We start from the raw sequence: 16,064 nt of genomic DNA on the forward strand, positions 1-16,064 counted from the left end.
TTTTAGAAAATGCCTGCCAAACAACCGAGTCTGAATCATAGTTTGTCAGACACTTCCAGCAAAAATGGTGTCACCTGGAAAAGGCCACCAGTTCAGCTGCCGACACAGCAAACATTCGCTCAAATGCTTTTTCTAGAGATGACCGTGGACTTGATGTTTAGCAGGAGGGCTTTATGTGGACTTCCCATTTCATCACTCAGAATAATAAAAACATATGCATTCTCCTGTGTGGGGTGAATTGTGTACCCCCCAAAAGATATACTGAAGCCATAGCCCCAGTACTTATGTGACTTCATTTGGATATAGGATCATCAAAGGTTTTTTTTTCTTCCTTCCTTCTTTCTTTCTTTCTTTCTTTCTTCCTTCCTTCCTTCCTTCCTTCCTTCCTTCCTTCCTTCCTTCCTTCCTTCCTTCCTTCCTTCCTTTCTTTCTTTCTTTCTTAATTCGAGACAGTCTTATTCTGTGGCCCCTGGTACAGTACAGTGGCATCATCACAGCTCACAGCAACCTCAGATTCCTGGGCTCAAGTGATCCTCCTGCCTCAGCCTCCCGAGTAGCTGGGACTACAGGTGTGCACCACCATGCCCAGCTAATTTTTCTATTTTCTGTAGAGACTGTGTCTTGCTCTTGCTCAGGCTGGTCTTGACCTCCTGGCTTGAAGAGGTCCTCCCACCTCAGCCACCCAGAGTGCTAGGGTCACAGGCATGAGCCATCTCGCCCCGCCCATTGCAGATTGTTAAAGTCTATTTAGGCTGCTGTAACAAACTGCCATAGACTGGGTGGTTTATAAACAACAGAAATTTATTTATCTATTTATTTATTTTTTGAGACAGCATTTTGTTGTGTTGCCCAGGCTGGAGTGCAGTGTGTGGTGTGATCACAGCTCACTGTAACCTTAAACCCCTGGGTTCAAGCGATCCTCCTGCCTCAGCCTCCCAAGTAGCTGGGACTATAGCACCGCGCCCAACTGATTTTTCTATTTTTTGTAGAGATGGGGTCTCACTAGGAACAACAGAAATTTACATCTCACAATTCGGAAGCTGGAAATGCCAAGACCAAGATGTTAGCACATTTACTGTCTGCTGAAGTTCTGCTTTTTGGTTTATGAATGATGCATACTAACTGTGTCCTTACGTGGTAGAAGCAGAAAAGGGGGCTCTATGGGGCCACCTATAAGAGCACTAATTCCATTTATGAGGGCTCCAGCCTCCTGACCTAATCACCTCCCAAACGGCCACTTCCTAATACCGTTGAAATGGTGATCAGGTTTCAATATGGCGATTTGGCAGGTTGGGGGGGGGATGACACAGACATTCAGAAGATAACACAAATGTCATCAAATTGAGATGAGTTCATTAGGGCGGGTCCTAATCCAATGACTGGTGTCCATTTCAGAAAAGGAAAATTTGGACACAGAGAGAGGAGAACACTGTGCGGTGACAGAGGCAGAGATTGGAGTGACGCGTCTACAAGCTAAGGAATGCCAAGGATTGATGGTCACCCCCTAGAAGCTGGCAGAGGCAAGGAACGATCCTCCCCTGGGGTCTTTGGAGGGAATGTGACCCTGCTGACCCCTTAATTTTGGACTTCTGGCCTCCAGAACTGTGAGAGAATACATTTCTATTGTTTTAAGCCACCTAGTGTTATTTTGCTATGGCAACCACAGGAAATGAGTACAGCATCCAAATATCCTTCTACGAGGGAATGAAAAGAGAGAGACTGATGCATAATACATTCCTATAATGAAATGCTGACAGCAATAAGAAAGGAGGGTGCTTTTGATGCACATGTGATATGGGTTAATCCAGAAGGCATTGCACTAAGTGAAAGCAGCCCATCTCGGGAGGTCACGTGCATGCCGTGTGACTCCATTCATTCGACATGCTCCAAAACACAAGCCTATTGTGACAGAGAACAACACATCAGTGGTTGCCAGGGGTTGCAGAGGGGGTGGGAATTCAAAGGGGCAGCATGAGGGAGTTTTCCGGGGGATCATAGAGCCATTCGGTTCTGCCCAGCAACTTGGGAGGCTTAGCGGGGAGGATCGCTTGAGCTGAGGAGTTTGAGGCCAGCCTGGACAGCGCAGGAACACCCTGTCTCTAAAAATAAAAATTAGCCAGGCATGGTGGGGCACACCTGTAGTCCCAGCTACTTGGGAGGCCAAGGTGGGAGGATCGCTTGAGCCCAGGAGTTCGAGGCTGCCATGAGCTACGATCACACCACTGTACTTCAGCCTGAGTGACAAAGTGAGACCCTGTCTCCAAAAAACAAAACAAACAAAAAACCCCACACCAAAAAAAATCAATGTTACTGTATATAAACTTGAAAATAATATGACAAAAATGAGTGAGAGTATTGTATACTTGAAATTTACTAAGATAGTAGATCTTAAATTGTTCTCACCACAAAAAAGGATAAGTAGATGAAGTGGTGAATATGTTAATTAGCTTGATTTAATCATTCCACAATGGACACAGATATCAAAACATCACATTGTATATACAATTATTATTTTCATAATAAAGCCAGGGAAATAAAACAAAATGAATAAGGGAGAAAAAGACATATTCAAGGGTTGAGATTTTTTAAAAATTAGTAATTTTACTATTTCATCAAGCTTCATTAAGAAAATCCTTAACTGAAACTGGCTTTTCTCCCCGTTTTTGGTGCGTGCACAGTGATGAACCGTATGTTTGGTGCCACCGTCTTTGATTCCTGGTAAGTCGCCGGCAGTTTGTACTGTCAGTTCAAATGTCAAGCCAGGGAAAAGGTCAAATGACCTTGTACTATTACCACGCTCACGGGGCTGACCTTGATGACCCTGGAACAAGCACATTTTGAAGACTGTTTATCAGCACCTGGGTGGCATGATGACATCCCCATTTTGCAGATGAGTAAACTAACATTCAGAGAGAGAAAACCACTCGTCCAAGAGGGCCAGAGAGGGAATTAAACCCCCAACTTTTGAACAAAGAACAAGTGCATGCGTCCAGGAAGCGACCGTACTGCACTTACAAAACTCAAAGGCAAAGTGCAGGGAGGGCTTGAATAACTGAGGACGTCTAAATGATGTCTACGATGCCAGATATAATGTAAACTATTACATACTATGATAAAGTATAAATAAATATACTAAGTATAATTTAATTAACTTTATAACATGGTATATAGCACATTAATATACCATACACAATTTCAGTAACAATGTGCTATAACATAACATATAGTAAATTAATATACTATATGTAATCTAATTGTATGTACTACATGTAACAAAGCATATAGTAAGTTAATATACTGTATGCAATTTCATTTTCTATGTACCATATACACAACAAAGCATATAATAAATTAATATACTAATTTAATCTATGTCTTATAACATGGATATAGTAAATTAATATATGTACAACGTAATTTCTGCAAACTCTACACTGACTTCGGAACCTGGCTCTTTTTGTCCAACATCCTAAAATGTTTTCTGCAGTGCTATGCAGCAGCTCTGTCCAATTTGGTAACTAGTGACCGGCCACCTGTGGCTGTTTGCATTTAAACAGATGACAATTACATACAATTGAAAATTCCCTTTCTCAGTGGAACTAGCCCCATTTCAAGCACTCAGTCACTGCGTGTGGTGGACAGAGAACACTTCCATCATCACAGAAAGTTCTGGAGGACAGCGCTCCCATAGAGGACTCCTAATTAGCACCTAAAAATAAAAATGAGGTCACTATAACAGGAGCATGCGGGAAAAGATTTAGTTATCAAGGGGTGATGTGTGGACTCCTCCTCCTCCCCAGACGTCCCTCTCCCCGATTACTTGCATATCCTTTGAGAAATATTCTTTCTGGCCAGGCACAGTGGCTCACATCTGTAATCCCAGCACTTTGGGAAGCTGAGGCAGGAGGATCGCTTGAGCCCAGAAGTTCAAGACCAGTCTGAGCAAGAGCGAGACCCTGCCTGTACAAAAAATAGAAAAATTAGCCTTTGTTTTTTTTTTTTTTTTTGAGACAGAGTCTTGCTTTATTGCCAGGGCTAGAGTGAGTGCCGTGGCATCAGCCTAGCTCACAGCAACCTCAGACTCCTGGGCTCAAACAGGAGCCCAAGTAGCTGGGACTACAGGCATGCGCCACCATGCCCGGCTAATTTTTTCTATATATATTTTTAGTTGGCCAGATAATTTCTTTCTATTTTTAGTAGAGACGGGGGTCTCGCTCTTGCTCAGGCTGGTTTCGAACTCCTGACCTCGAGCGATCCACCCGCCTCGGCCTCCCAGAGTGCTAGGATTACAGGTGTGAGCCACCGCGCCCGGCCTGAAAAATTAGCCTTTGTGATGACAGCCCTAGGAATCCAACATGCCAAGCTCTATCCCAGCTGCACCATGATGTGACTTCGTTTGCAGCAAGTTTGGTGTCTTAGTCAGCTCAAGCTGCTATTGTAACATGCCACAGACTGGGTGCCTTAAACAACAGAGATTTACGTGTCACAGTTCTGGAGGCTGGGAAGGCCAAGATCAAGGTGCTGGCAGAATCAGTGTCTGGTGAGGGCCCCGTCCTGGCCACCTTCTCCATGTGTCCTTGCATGGCCTTTTCTCAATGTGTGCTTCTTATCAGAGCACCAATCTCATCATGAACATCCCACCCTGTCACCTCACCTAACTCTAATGACCTCCCAAAGGCCCCGTCTCCAAATGCCATCATACTGGGGGTTAGGATTTCAACACATCAATTTCTGGGGGTGATGCAAAAATTCAGCCTGTCACATCAGGGTGGACATTAATTCATTCAACAAACACTGGCTGAAGCTTAGCGTGTCTGTGCCTGTGTTTGCCCTAGGGGCACGGAGATGCAAAGGTCCATTCCTTGCTCTAAAGGGAAGGAAGTGCCATGGGGACCCAGAGAAGCGTTATAGAAGATCCAGGAGGGCTTCCTGGAGGAGAGAGACTTGTGTGGGGCCTTGAAATATACAGGGAGGATTAGAAGATATTGGGAAGAGACACCTCTCCCGAGCCTTTTTTTCCTGCAGCACATTCCCAACGCCATGCGAGGATGTGGCACACAGTGTCTCTGAGCCCGGACAGGAGACGCGGGCTGAGGCGTCTACAGTTAGGGCTGATGGGAGAGGACCCTCTGGGGCCGATGCCACGCAGGGGTCCCCGCGGGCCTGGTTCTCGGCTGCCCTTGTTGCAGATGGGCAGCATCACAGCTTACAGGCATAAGCCACCGTGCTTGGCCTAATTTTGATCTTTTTAAATGTTGCATTAAAATATTATTTAATATTCAGACATAATAAAAAAATTGAACAAAATATTAATTTTCTCGATTGCTGTTTTTTTGGTTGCTGTTATTTTGTTTGTTTGTTTTTGCCCTCCCTCCCCAAGTAGTGCTCCCTGGCCAGCACCTCCACTACCTCTCCCTCTGCCCTGGGTTCAAGCTCCTTCTGCCCATTCACAGGATGGCCTCCAGGGGGCGCCGCTTCCCCACTCACGCCGAATCCAGGCGCTTCCTGGCTCAGAGTTAATTAATTTGGTTTCTTAACATTGCTCAGCCTGGATTCTTCCACAAAGCGGGAGTGATCATGTTAGCCATGCAAGACGGCAAAGAAAGTCTAGAATCTTCTGGCCTGGGCCTCAGAGCCTCCTCAACGTGTGACGATAAAATGGTGATTATTTTCTAAGAGTACAAGCTGAAGACTATTTTACACTTTTCCTATGGAGAATTTCAAACACTCAGGAAAGTAGGCAGAATGGTGTCATGAGTCCCCGGCAGGCCCAGCCCCTGCCACCATTACCCCCTCCCCCAACCCCCATCCCCACCCCACACACCTCCCCATCTAGTATTATTTTGAAGCAAATACCAATTAATTTATCATTCCATAAATATTTTATTATGTGTCTCTAAAAGATACTCTCTTAAAAAAAAAAAACCTAACCACAATACCATTGTCACACTTCAAAAAAATTGCCAAGATTTTTTTACTATCCACAGATTCCTGTTTAGCCAATGACTGTTGGGTTTTAGAATCGTATTTGGGTTTGACTCTCAGCTCACTTCCCTGCTGACAGCCCTTTGGCAAATTGTTTGTGACACTTATTTTCTTTCTTTTTCCTTTTCTTTTTTTTAAGAGACAAGGTGTCCATCTGTAGTCCAAACTGGAATGCAGTGGCATCATCATAGCTCACTGCAGCCTCCACCTCCTGGGCTCAAGAGATCCTCCTGCCTCAGCCTCCTGAGTAGCTGGGACTACAGGCATGCACCACCACACCCAGCTTGACGCTTACTTTCATCACTGATAAACCAAAGTGACAAATTAAAGTCCCCAAGTTGCTGGGAGAATTGAGACACTACGTATATTACCACCTGAAACTTATATCCCTCAAAATATTGTAACATTGGCCAGGTGCAGTGGCTCATGACTGTAATCCTAACACTCTGGGAGGCCAAGACAGGAGGATCACTTGAGGTCAGGAGTTTGAGACCAGCCTGAGCAAGAGCGAGACACAGTGTCTTACTAAAATTAGAAAAAATTAGCCAGGCAGGGTGGCACGCACTTGTAGTCCCAGCTACTCAGGAGGCTGAGGTAGGAGGATCGCTTGAGCCCAGGACTCTGAGGTTGCAGTGAGCTATGATGACACCACTGCACTCTACTCCGGACAACAGAGAGAGACTGTCTAAAAAAAAAAAAGTTGTAACATTATTATTACTACCGGTAGAGCAGTGGTTCTGGGTGGGGGGGACATTCTGCTCCCCAGTGGACAGTTTGGCAATATTGGGCTACATTTGTGGCTGTTGTGATTGGGGGGTGTGTGTGCTACTTGCATCTGGGGGGAGACCAAGGTTGCTGCTCGCTCAACACCTTCTGTGGCACAGGACAGCCCCCGCAAGGACGAACGGTCTGGCCTTAAATGTCTTGCAGTATTGAAGACAGAAAACCCCGGTCTAGAGACTTAGATTTCGATAACACTTGCTGGAACCTTGACATTCGAGGCTGAACTTGGTTTGATTCCTGACCCTACCACTTGTTGGGTGAAACTGGCAGGAGGAATAAGATTAATTAATCAGGACCAGCATCTCTCGCGCCCGTCTCACGATGCAGGCATTTTGCAAAGCTCACTCTCTATGTAAACGCGTTTCATTCTCTCTGCAGCCCAGGATGTTGCTGAGAAAACTCAAGCCCACAGAGGGGAAGCGTCACGGGCAAGAGATTTTATGTCTCTACACCTTGTTTTTTCCTTCCATGAGACAGGATCCTAATGTCTGCCCCTTGGGGTCGTTGTGCAGACTGCCGACACGGAATGCCAACCAGCTGGCACCTCCCAGACCCTCAACGAATGGCATCTGTTACGAGCAGCTGTATTAGCCTGGCACACAACAGTTAACCACCAGGTCTGGCTGAGTGCCCAGCTAAGCCAGTACCCAAGAGCCAAACAGTCCCTTTCATTATCTTAGTTGCTGGGAGAATTGGCACGAAGACACCCATGAAGTAGCTAAGACAAAAGTTACTAGGATTGCTGCGGGGTGGGGGGGTGTCTTCCGGGTGGCACTGAGCCCAGAAAACTTTCTTCTCCAACTTACTTCTCCAGAGGGTTCTAAATTGGCCCTTCCACCACCAGCAAGAGCAAAAGGGAGGCTGGAGCCCCCAAGGAATGCCAAGGAGGCGGGTGCTGCAGAGGGCCTCTGTCCTTCCCGGGGGCAGTTCAGTCTTGCTCAGCTGTCTACAGTAACACACAAGAGCAGGGAAAGACAAAACAATTGTGGATCAGCCCTTTGATGTGACGATTATTTACTGAGCACCTACTATGCACCAGGCATGCCGATCTTGGCCGACAAGATCCTTGTGTTCATGGAACTCATGTTCTTATGGGACAGACAAACAGTAAACAAGTAGAAACATATCTGCTGGTGGAGAGTGCCATGCAGAAAATTAGAATAGGGTGATGGCATCGGGAGTGACTTAAGGGGACATTGAGCAACGGATGGTCAGTGAGAGCTCCTCAGGAGTTAACATTTAAGCTGAAATGCGAATGACATGAAAGGATACGGGATGGAGACTTCAGGTATGGCATGTACAAAGGCCCTGAGGCTGAAATAAGCTAGATGCGTTAGACCAGGGGTTCTCAGACAGGGGGAATTCTGCCCCCTGGGGGACATTGCAATGTCCAGAGATATTTTTTAACTGTTGCAACTTTTAGCTGGGGCAGTGGTGGAGGCCAGGGATGCTACTCAATATCCTACAATGCACAGGACAAGCCCCACTGCAGAGCATGGTCTGGCACCAAGTGTCAGTCATGGTGAGATTGAGGAAGCCCAGTTTAGAGAATAGAAAGAAAGCCGGGGTCAAAGTCAAGGTCAAAGCCTTCTGATCCTCCTATGAACAACCCCGAGGTATCACCAAGGGGTCACAGTCATATACAGCCATACAGCGGAGATAGGTCCAAGGAGCCTGTTGGGACCCAGGAAAATGGGGGAAGGAACAGAAATTACGGTGCAGGCCAATTCAAGGTCTAGAGATGGGTGAGACGAGGTGCTAAAAGAAGGTCTGGACTGACACTGGAGCCCAGAACTGGGGCCTCAGAGAAGTCAGTGGGGTGTGGCCAAACTGGAGGGTCTGGGTGCATTGTGGGAAGGTGGCTGGATGGCCAGGTTGGCTTTGGGGTGGGGGCCAGACCCACCCTCACTCCCCAACTCTGCCCTTCAGGCTAGTGAGAAATTTCTCATTCTGAGCCTCAGTACTCTGATCTGTCAAATGGTGACAGTCAACTCCACTTAATGTGTCGCTACTGCTGACTAAAGGATTAACTCAGGAGGCCTGGGCTGTCCACACCCTGCACATTAAAGGTTTATTGCTTGACCTCCTCCTGGGAATTGACCTCTACCTCCTTAGAATATCCTGTCTGATAAGAGGGTCTTTGTTTGCCTGGAGGGTCTTGAGTCACACTGGACAGTCACAAAGTGATTTATGGTGTGAGGTTTGGGTCACATGGTATCAGTTGAGCCCTGGACGTACTGGAGATTGCGGTCAGCCATGCAGGTGGTCAACCTTACCTACATGATCAACCCCCAATAAAAACCCTGGAGACCAAAGCTCAGGGAGGGGTTCCCTGGTCAGCAGTACACCATGCGTGTTGGCACATGTTGTTGCTTCAAGACTTAAGCACTGTTCACACAACTTCATTGGGAGGAGACACCTGGAAGTTCATGGTAATAAACCACAACCATGAGTATAACATCTTTTCTGAATTCTCAGAGTCCTCTTAGCAAATCATTGAACCTGAGGATGGTCTGGGTGACCCCTGAATGGCAGAGTCTTTCTTGAGTGGACAAGGCAGGGAAGGGAAGTTGAGGCAGAAAGGATAATATGAACAAAGACACAAAAGTATATGAAAAAGCCCAGGTTGTTCAGTAGAAGTGATATCACTGTTTATCGGGTGCCCACTACACACTGGGCACTTTACAGACCCAACTGCGTTATTCATGTGGTGTTCATGGTGGATTTTGGCATTGACCTTGATCTGTTAACACACTGCACTCCATTGCCTATTGCCTCTGAGTGTCCTGAGTGCTTCTCGTTCCTATTTCTCAGACCGTGTGGCTGAAGCCCCTTCCTAAACCCCCCAGGAAGGGGATGGAGGAGCCAGCGTTCAAACCAGGCACACGGATGCCAAGGTGTCATCTGTTGTCTCTGCCTCCAGTGGTGGGTGGGTATAGTTGACAGGAGGTGGGCAAGGGTCAGGCCCCCGGGACAATTTCAATAATGTCGAATAGTGAGAGTCTTCCCTGGACATACAGCATATGCTGCTATTTCAAACAGCATGTCTCAGTTTGACACCAGTAGGTCCTTTGTCACAACTCAGAGGCTTGCCAATCTCCCTCCTTGTCAAAGAGAGCTGGTCTCAGTCTCCACGCCTCCGGCAGGCGAAGATTTAAAGCTGGTTTCCCCCCACTGCTGACCATCTGGAACTGGTCTTTCTTTGTGGTGAGGACTGTCCTGTGCCTTGTCGGGTGTTGAGCAGCATCTGTGACCTCCACCCTCCAGACGCTGGTGACACCGTTCCCACCACTCGTAGCAACCAAAACTGTCTCCAGACATTGTAAGTGTCCCCTGGGGGCAGAATAGCCCCTATATGAGAACCAATGGTTTAAATAGCACACGTGGCCAGGCGTGGTGGCTCACGCCTCTAATCCCAGCACTCTGGGAGGCTGAGGCAGGAGGATCACTTGAGGTCAGGAGTTTGAGACCAGCCTGAGCAAGAGTGAGACCCCGTCTCTACTAAAAACAGAAAAAATTAGCCAGGTGTCGTGGTGTGCACCTGTAGTCCCAGCTACTCGGGAGGCTGAGGCAGGAGGATCACTTGAGCCCAGGAGTTTGAGGTTGCTGTGAGCTATGATGACACCACAGCACTCTACTCAGGGTGATAGAGTGAGATCCTGTCTAAAAATGAAAAAAAGAAAAGAAAAGAAAGAAAGGGAAAATTAGCTGAGTGGCATGCACCTGTAGTCCCAGCTACTCAGGAGGCTGAGGAGGGAGGATCGCTTGAGCACAGGAGTTTGAGGTCACAGTGAGCTACGATTGCACAACTGCATTCCAGCCTGGGTGGGAGAGGGAGACCCTATCTCTAAAAAGTGTAAATAAATAGTACACGTGGTGCCTGGACCTGGAAGGACTGTTCCTGGTTGGTGGGCAAGTGTTTGTCCCTCTCGCCTTTGCTGCTGGGGCTGGGCACAGCTCCCAGCATCTCCCTGTGCACATCTGGGCTCAGGCTCAACTGACAGGGAGGCCCCGGGGGACCCAGGTGTTTGAGAGGCTGGCTGGGCCCTGGGCCCCAACACCCAGTGCCAGGAACCCGCCCTTGCTGTGGCTACCACTGAGCACTCAGGGCTGGGAGCTGGGGAGGGAGCCTGTGCCTCGAGGAGACAACATCCAGAGGCCGTGGCTGGGAGGCCACTGTCTAATGTCCACCCGGTAGCACTTACAGACCAGCGAGGGCAGTGGGGAGCAGCTGGTTCAACTCCTCAGGGTCGCTGGAGGTGGTGGGGGCTGCAGGACGCCGAGGGGACCGTGGGAGGCGAGACAGGTGCCCCGCTGCTGATGGCACTGCCAGGCTGGCCTTCCAGGAAGACTGCTGGGCTACTGGTGTGAGATCGCTGAACCCCAGGCCCTTTCCCAGGGAAGAATTGTCGAGGTGGGCGGGCAGCAATGAGTGTGGGCCCCCTTAGCCCAGGCACCCGCCGGCGGCTTCTCCAAGGTCAGGTGGGCCCCCTCCCAGTGCCTCCGTCCTGCAGTGTGACCGTCTTTATCAGTTCCACGGTGTCAGGTAAGGAGCAGGGCAGGGCTGGGGACTTAGTGCCTGCAGGCACTCTAAGGGGCAGTTAGGGCAATGGGCAGAGACCTGGATGTGAATGCAGCTCAGCTAGTGACCAACGTGGGAACCAGTGAGAGGGATCCTCCTGGACCCTCTGTTTCCTCCTCGATAAATCAGACTAAGAGCCAGACTTGATAGAGTTGCTATATGTGACAGGCATATGATGTTGCAAGTAACATTTATGATGAACGTACTATGTGCTAGGCTTAAAAAGTGCCAGAGTCTTGCCACAGATCCATGGCCCTGTGTGACTGGACGCTGCTCACCTCCCTACCTTTATCTCGTATGATCTTCTCCCACCACATGCTAGAGCCATGCTGCCTCCGGCAGCTCCCGCAGCCCATGAAGCTCTGGACCCCATATCAAGACCTTCGCCTTCAGAGATCTTTCTTTTCCTTCTTCCCATCCTTTGGGTCTTAGCATAAACACCCCCTCTTCAGGGAGCCCCTCTCTGTCCCCCAGTCTAATAGGTTTGTCCTTGTTCTTCTCTAGCCCGGCTCACTCAGGTTTCTTTGACAGCACTCTTCATAAATTCCAATTATTATTTTTTTTAATTTCAATCATTTCATTTATGTGTAAGTTTCCCAACTGGGCTGTAAACTCCGTGAGGACGAAGACTATATAGCGTGATGTCCTGGCAAATGTTCGCCAAGTTTTTTTTTTTTCTTTTTTCTGATCCTTCTGCCTCAGCCTGGGGGTAGCTGGGACTACAGGTGTGTGCCTGAAAACCCTGGCTGGGTTTTTTTTTTTTTTCCCTTTGTTTTTGGTAGAGACGGGGTCTCACTCTTGCTCAGGCTGGTCTTGAACTCCTGAGCTCAAGGGATCCTCCAGCCTCCACCTCCCAGAGTGCTAGGATTACAGGCCTGAGCCACCATGCCCAGCCTCCAGTGGTTTTTTTTATTTTCATTTTTTGTTTGCCAATTTCTATGGGGTAAATGCTCCCACCACAGTCAATTTCAAGCTGCCAATGGACTTCACTTGAACACAGAGTTGGGTGGAGCTGTGTGGTAGCACACCACTATCTAATATTTCTCTGATGCCAAATCAATATTTTTTTATTTATTTGGGGAAGGGAGGCAGAGGGTATCAGCGTTATGGGGGATGCTGCTTCTCCAGCCCCGCCCCCTGCCAATTCGATATTTGTAAACAACCTCCAGTGCAGAGTTCACAGTCAAATGTAGTAAAACAATTTGGGGGTGATGAGTTTTGAGTATTTTCTATTTCTGCCTTTAGTATCATGCTTTCCATTGTAAGTTCTGCTTTTAATTTTTACATTGATTTAATGTAATTTTAATAATTGCTGTGTTAACAAATGACTCATAAAATTTCTGAAGATTTAGCAATCAGCTCTCCCAAGCCAGTAGGGGCTGGCTTGTAGCACGCCACATTGATTACATATGTGTCTTGTTTGTCATTGTACCCGGATGTGTAGCAAAGGTCCAGGCATAAGGTAACTGCCTAATAAATATTTTATGGACACATTTAAATAGCCTGTGGAGTCTGTAAGGCAGGCCACAATTGTACCACATCCCAGATGAGGAAAGCGATGAAAATATTTAGATACGAGACAGATCCAAGACTGGTGTTCACGTCAACTCCAGTGCTAGGATTTGGGCAGCTTTCTTTTGTTATTTTTTTTCTTTCTCTTATTTATTTATTTATATTTTTTTAGAGATGGGGTCTCACTATATTGTCCAGGCTGGTCTCAAACTCCCAGCTTCAAGTAATCATCCCACCTCAGCCTCCCAAGTAGCTGGGATTATAGGTATGTGCTACCACACCTGGCAGCTTTTTAAAAAATATTTTATTTCTTTGAGGGGGTAGGTTTTTGGGGCCAGTGGCTTTGGGGAGCTCCTTTCATGGACACCCAAATGACCTCCCTCCTGGCCACGTGGAGAAAACAAATGTTTCTTCAACGCCCACATTGCAGTCTGTGCTTGTACTTGTAGGATTCGGTGACACAACCAACATTTTCTGAGCACCTACGTTGAGTGCTGAAAATGCAGCAATGACCATGGCAAGCGGAGGTTCTTGACTTTGGGGAGCTTCTAGCCCTGCCAAACAGATGCATTGCTCCCATTTTACAGAGGGTTAAACTGAGGGTAAGCTGGCACTTGGCACAAGGCTACACAGTGAGGTTAGTGGTAGAGAAGGTCTTAGGATCCAGGTTTACAGTGAGTGGGGTTGCCAGATTTAGCAGAAACAAACAAAAACCCAAAACAATCACAAAACCAGAACATCTGGTTCAATTTACATCTCAGACAAACCACAAATAACCGTTTAGTATAAGTACATCCCAAATAGTGCTGGAATGATATATACTTATGCTAACAAGTTTATCTGGAATGCAGGTTCAACTGGGCTTCCTGTATAATATCTGGCAACCCTAACCCAGGGGTGGTGACCAGCCATCTTGGTTAACCCAGGCCTGAGGGTTCTGCTGAGATGTGGGCTTTTTAGAGCTAACCCCAGGAAAGTTCTGGGCAATCCGGGATGGTAAGCCTCCCTGGGTTTACCATGTTATTCTTGTATCTTGATTTGCTGTGTGAAGGACTCCAGCCTTAGGGGGTACCTTAGTGGGTATTGGGGGTGGGGGGTGGGGGGTGGCCAATGAGGTTCAAAGCAGATCAGTGGAGCTGGAAAGAGTTCTGGGCTCCTCCCAACCCCCTCTGTGCTCTTCCTTGCAGATATGGTTGCAGAGAGGGAAGCCCTGCAGGGCACCGCTTACCTCGAAGTGCAAACCTTCTGCCAGAAGCATGGCTTGATGTTCGAGCTAACAGGAAGTCAGCCCGGGATCCATGCTCTGTTCTATGCTTTACTAATGAGTCTGGAAGTTCCTAATGATATATATATGTATATTTTTTGAGACAGGGTCTTGCTCTGTTGCCCAGGCTAGAGTGCAGTGGTGTCATCATAGCTCACTGAAGCCTCAAACTCCTGGGCTCAAGCGATCCTCCCGCCTCAGCCTCCTGAGTAGCTGGGACACAGGTGCATGCCACTATGCCTGGCTAATTTTCCTATTTTTTGTAGAGATGGGGTCTTGCTATGTTGCTCAGTCTGGTCTCAAACTCCTGGCCTCAAGTGATGCTCGCATCTTGGCCTCCCAGAGTGCTGGGATTACAGGTGTGAGCTGTTGCTGTTTTTGTCCTGCTCTCAGAACCTCCTGGCCCTGTACACACTGGGGCCGCTTCAGGAAGAGCAGGAGAGCTGCAGGATGTGGGGGGTGGGTGTGGAGGTGGGACACGTCTTTTTCTGGAGCACTAATGATATGCCTGCTGGGCACAGCCACCATGGACCCCAAACAGTGTGTCCTGGCACCAATCCCTGGCAGGGGATGTAGCCTGCACGTTTCCATGTGGAAACTGGTGAATCATCCTTGGAGTCTCAGCTTAAATGGTGGAGACTCTCAGTGGCTGCCGCCTTGCCACTGATGACAGTGATTCATCGCATCCAAGTCCCCCTTGGTTAAAAGATACAACATAGTTGATATATTTATTACCAAGAAAAAAGCAGTGCTGGCAATTCCACTCTGCCCTGCCCTTGATCATGAGACATAGTTCAAGGTCAGAGGCACTAACACGGAAAACATCTGCATGGAGAACTGCATTGAAATGCTCCGTGTCGTCTCTTTAAAGCCCTCTCCAAACTCCGAGGCAGATGTTGTAAATATCCTGAAACACCCCTGTGGGGGGACAGGAGCTCTTGCTGGAGGCTGGTCCCTGGCCCCACTTCCTTTCCTGTTCCCACAACTAATTGCTTCTCCCCCTCTTCCTGCAGTCACATTCAGTACTGCTGACATTTTAGCTTAAGCTGTAATAGGTTAGGAAATTTGTGTGTCTTTCTCCCTGTGCTAAAGAATTCAAGGGGCAGAGACTGTTCCCGCCCCCATTGTATTCCCCTCACCCCAGCCTTCCACAGGGTCAGCTTTGCCGACTTGAATCAAGCCATTCTGCCCAGCGCCCCCCCTTCCAAGCAGGCAGAAAGGGACCGTAAGTGTGCGGTTGCCAAGGAGATCTTGCCACGTCCAATTCTGGCCAAACTAACCACGGTCCTTCGCAAAGAAAGCTCTGCAAACAAGTGTGGACATGTCTTCACTTTCAAAAGCACAGTTTGAAAACACCCAAGTTCCTTTTTTAAAAAAAGTTTATCAAATATTGTTTTCTTAATTTTTATTTAAAAATCTTATTCATTTAAAAACCTTTTTTTATGTTTATTTATTTATTTTTTTGAGACAGAGTCTTGTTATATTGCCCAGGGGCCTGGTCTCAAACTCCTGGACTCAGGAGATCCTCCCACCTCAGCCTCCCCAGTAGCTGGGACTACAGGCATGTGTCACCATGCCCAGCTAAATGTGGTTTTTAAATAAACTTTTGATTTTGGAATTTAGATTACAGGAAAGTTGCGCAGACTGTACAGAGGGTTCTTATGTATCTCACACCCGTTTTCCATAACGCCTAACATCTTGCCTAAGGGTGGTATAACCAACAATGTTACCATAGTTGTAACTTTGTTACAGCTATTAAGCTGACACCGGTAGGTTACTACTATATTAACCAACCTCCAGACTGTATTCAGATGTTGCCAGTCCTCCATCTAAATCCTCTTTCTGCTAGAGGGTTCCCGCCCAGGATATATCCCATTGCATTTAGTTGTAATGTCACCCTAGTATCCTCTGGTCTGGGACAGTTTCTCAGTCTCCTTG

At 47.6% G+C, this 16,064-nt stretch overlaps 1 protein-coding gene across 1 annotated transcript in view; it reads left to right on the forward strand.

Annotated features, from left to right (window-relative positions):
- Positions 1–7,809: 7,809 nt before the first annotated feature.
- The window catches only part of NWD1 (NACHT and WD repeat domain containing 1), a 51,470-nt gene continuing 43,215 nt past the window's right edge, over positions 7,810–16,064 (forward strand). Inside the window, 6 exon segments of the mRNA XM_045554246.1 lie at positions 7,810–7,875; positions 9,583–9,665; positions 11,222–11,314; positions 11,480–11,534; positions 14,050–14,098; positions 14,101–14,133. Coding sequence (XP_045410202.1) covers positions 7,810–7,875; positions 9,583–9,665; positions 11,222–11,314; positions 11,480–11,534; positions 14,050–14,098; positions 14,101–14,133 — 379 coding nt within the window.

The sequence above is a fragment of the Lemur catta genome, chromosome 1 (assembly GCF_020740605.2).
Source record: "Lemur catta isolate mLemCat1 chromosome 1, mLemCat1.pri, whole genome shotgun sequence".
Lineage (NCBI taxonomy): Eukaryota > Metazoa > Chordata > Mammalia > Primates > Lemuridae > Lemur > Lemur catta.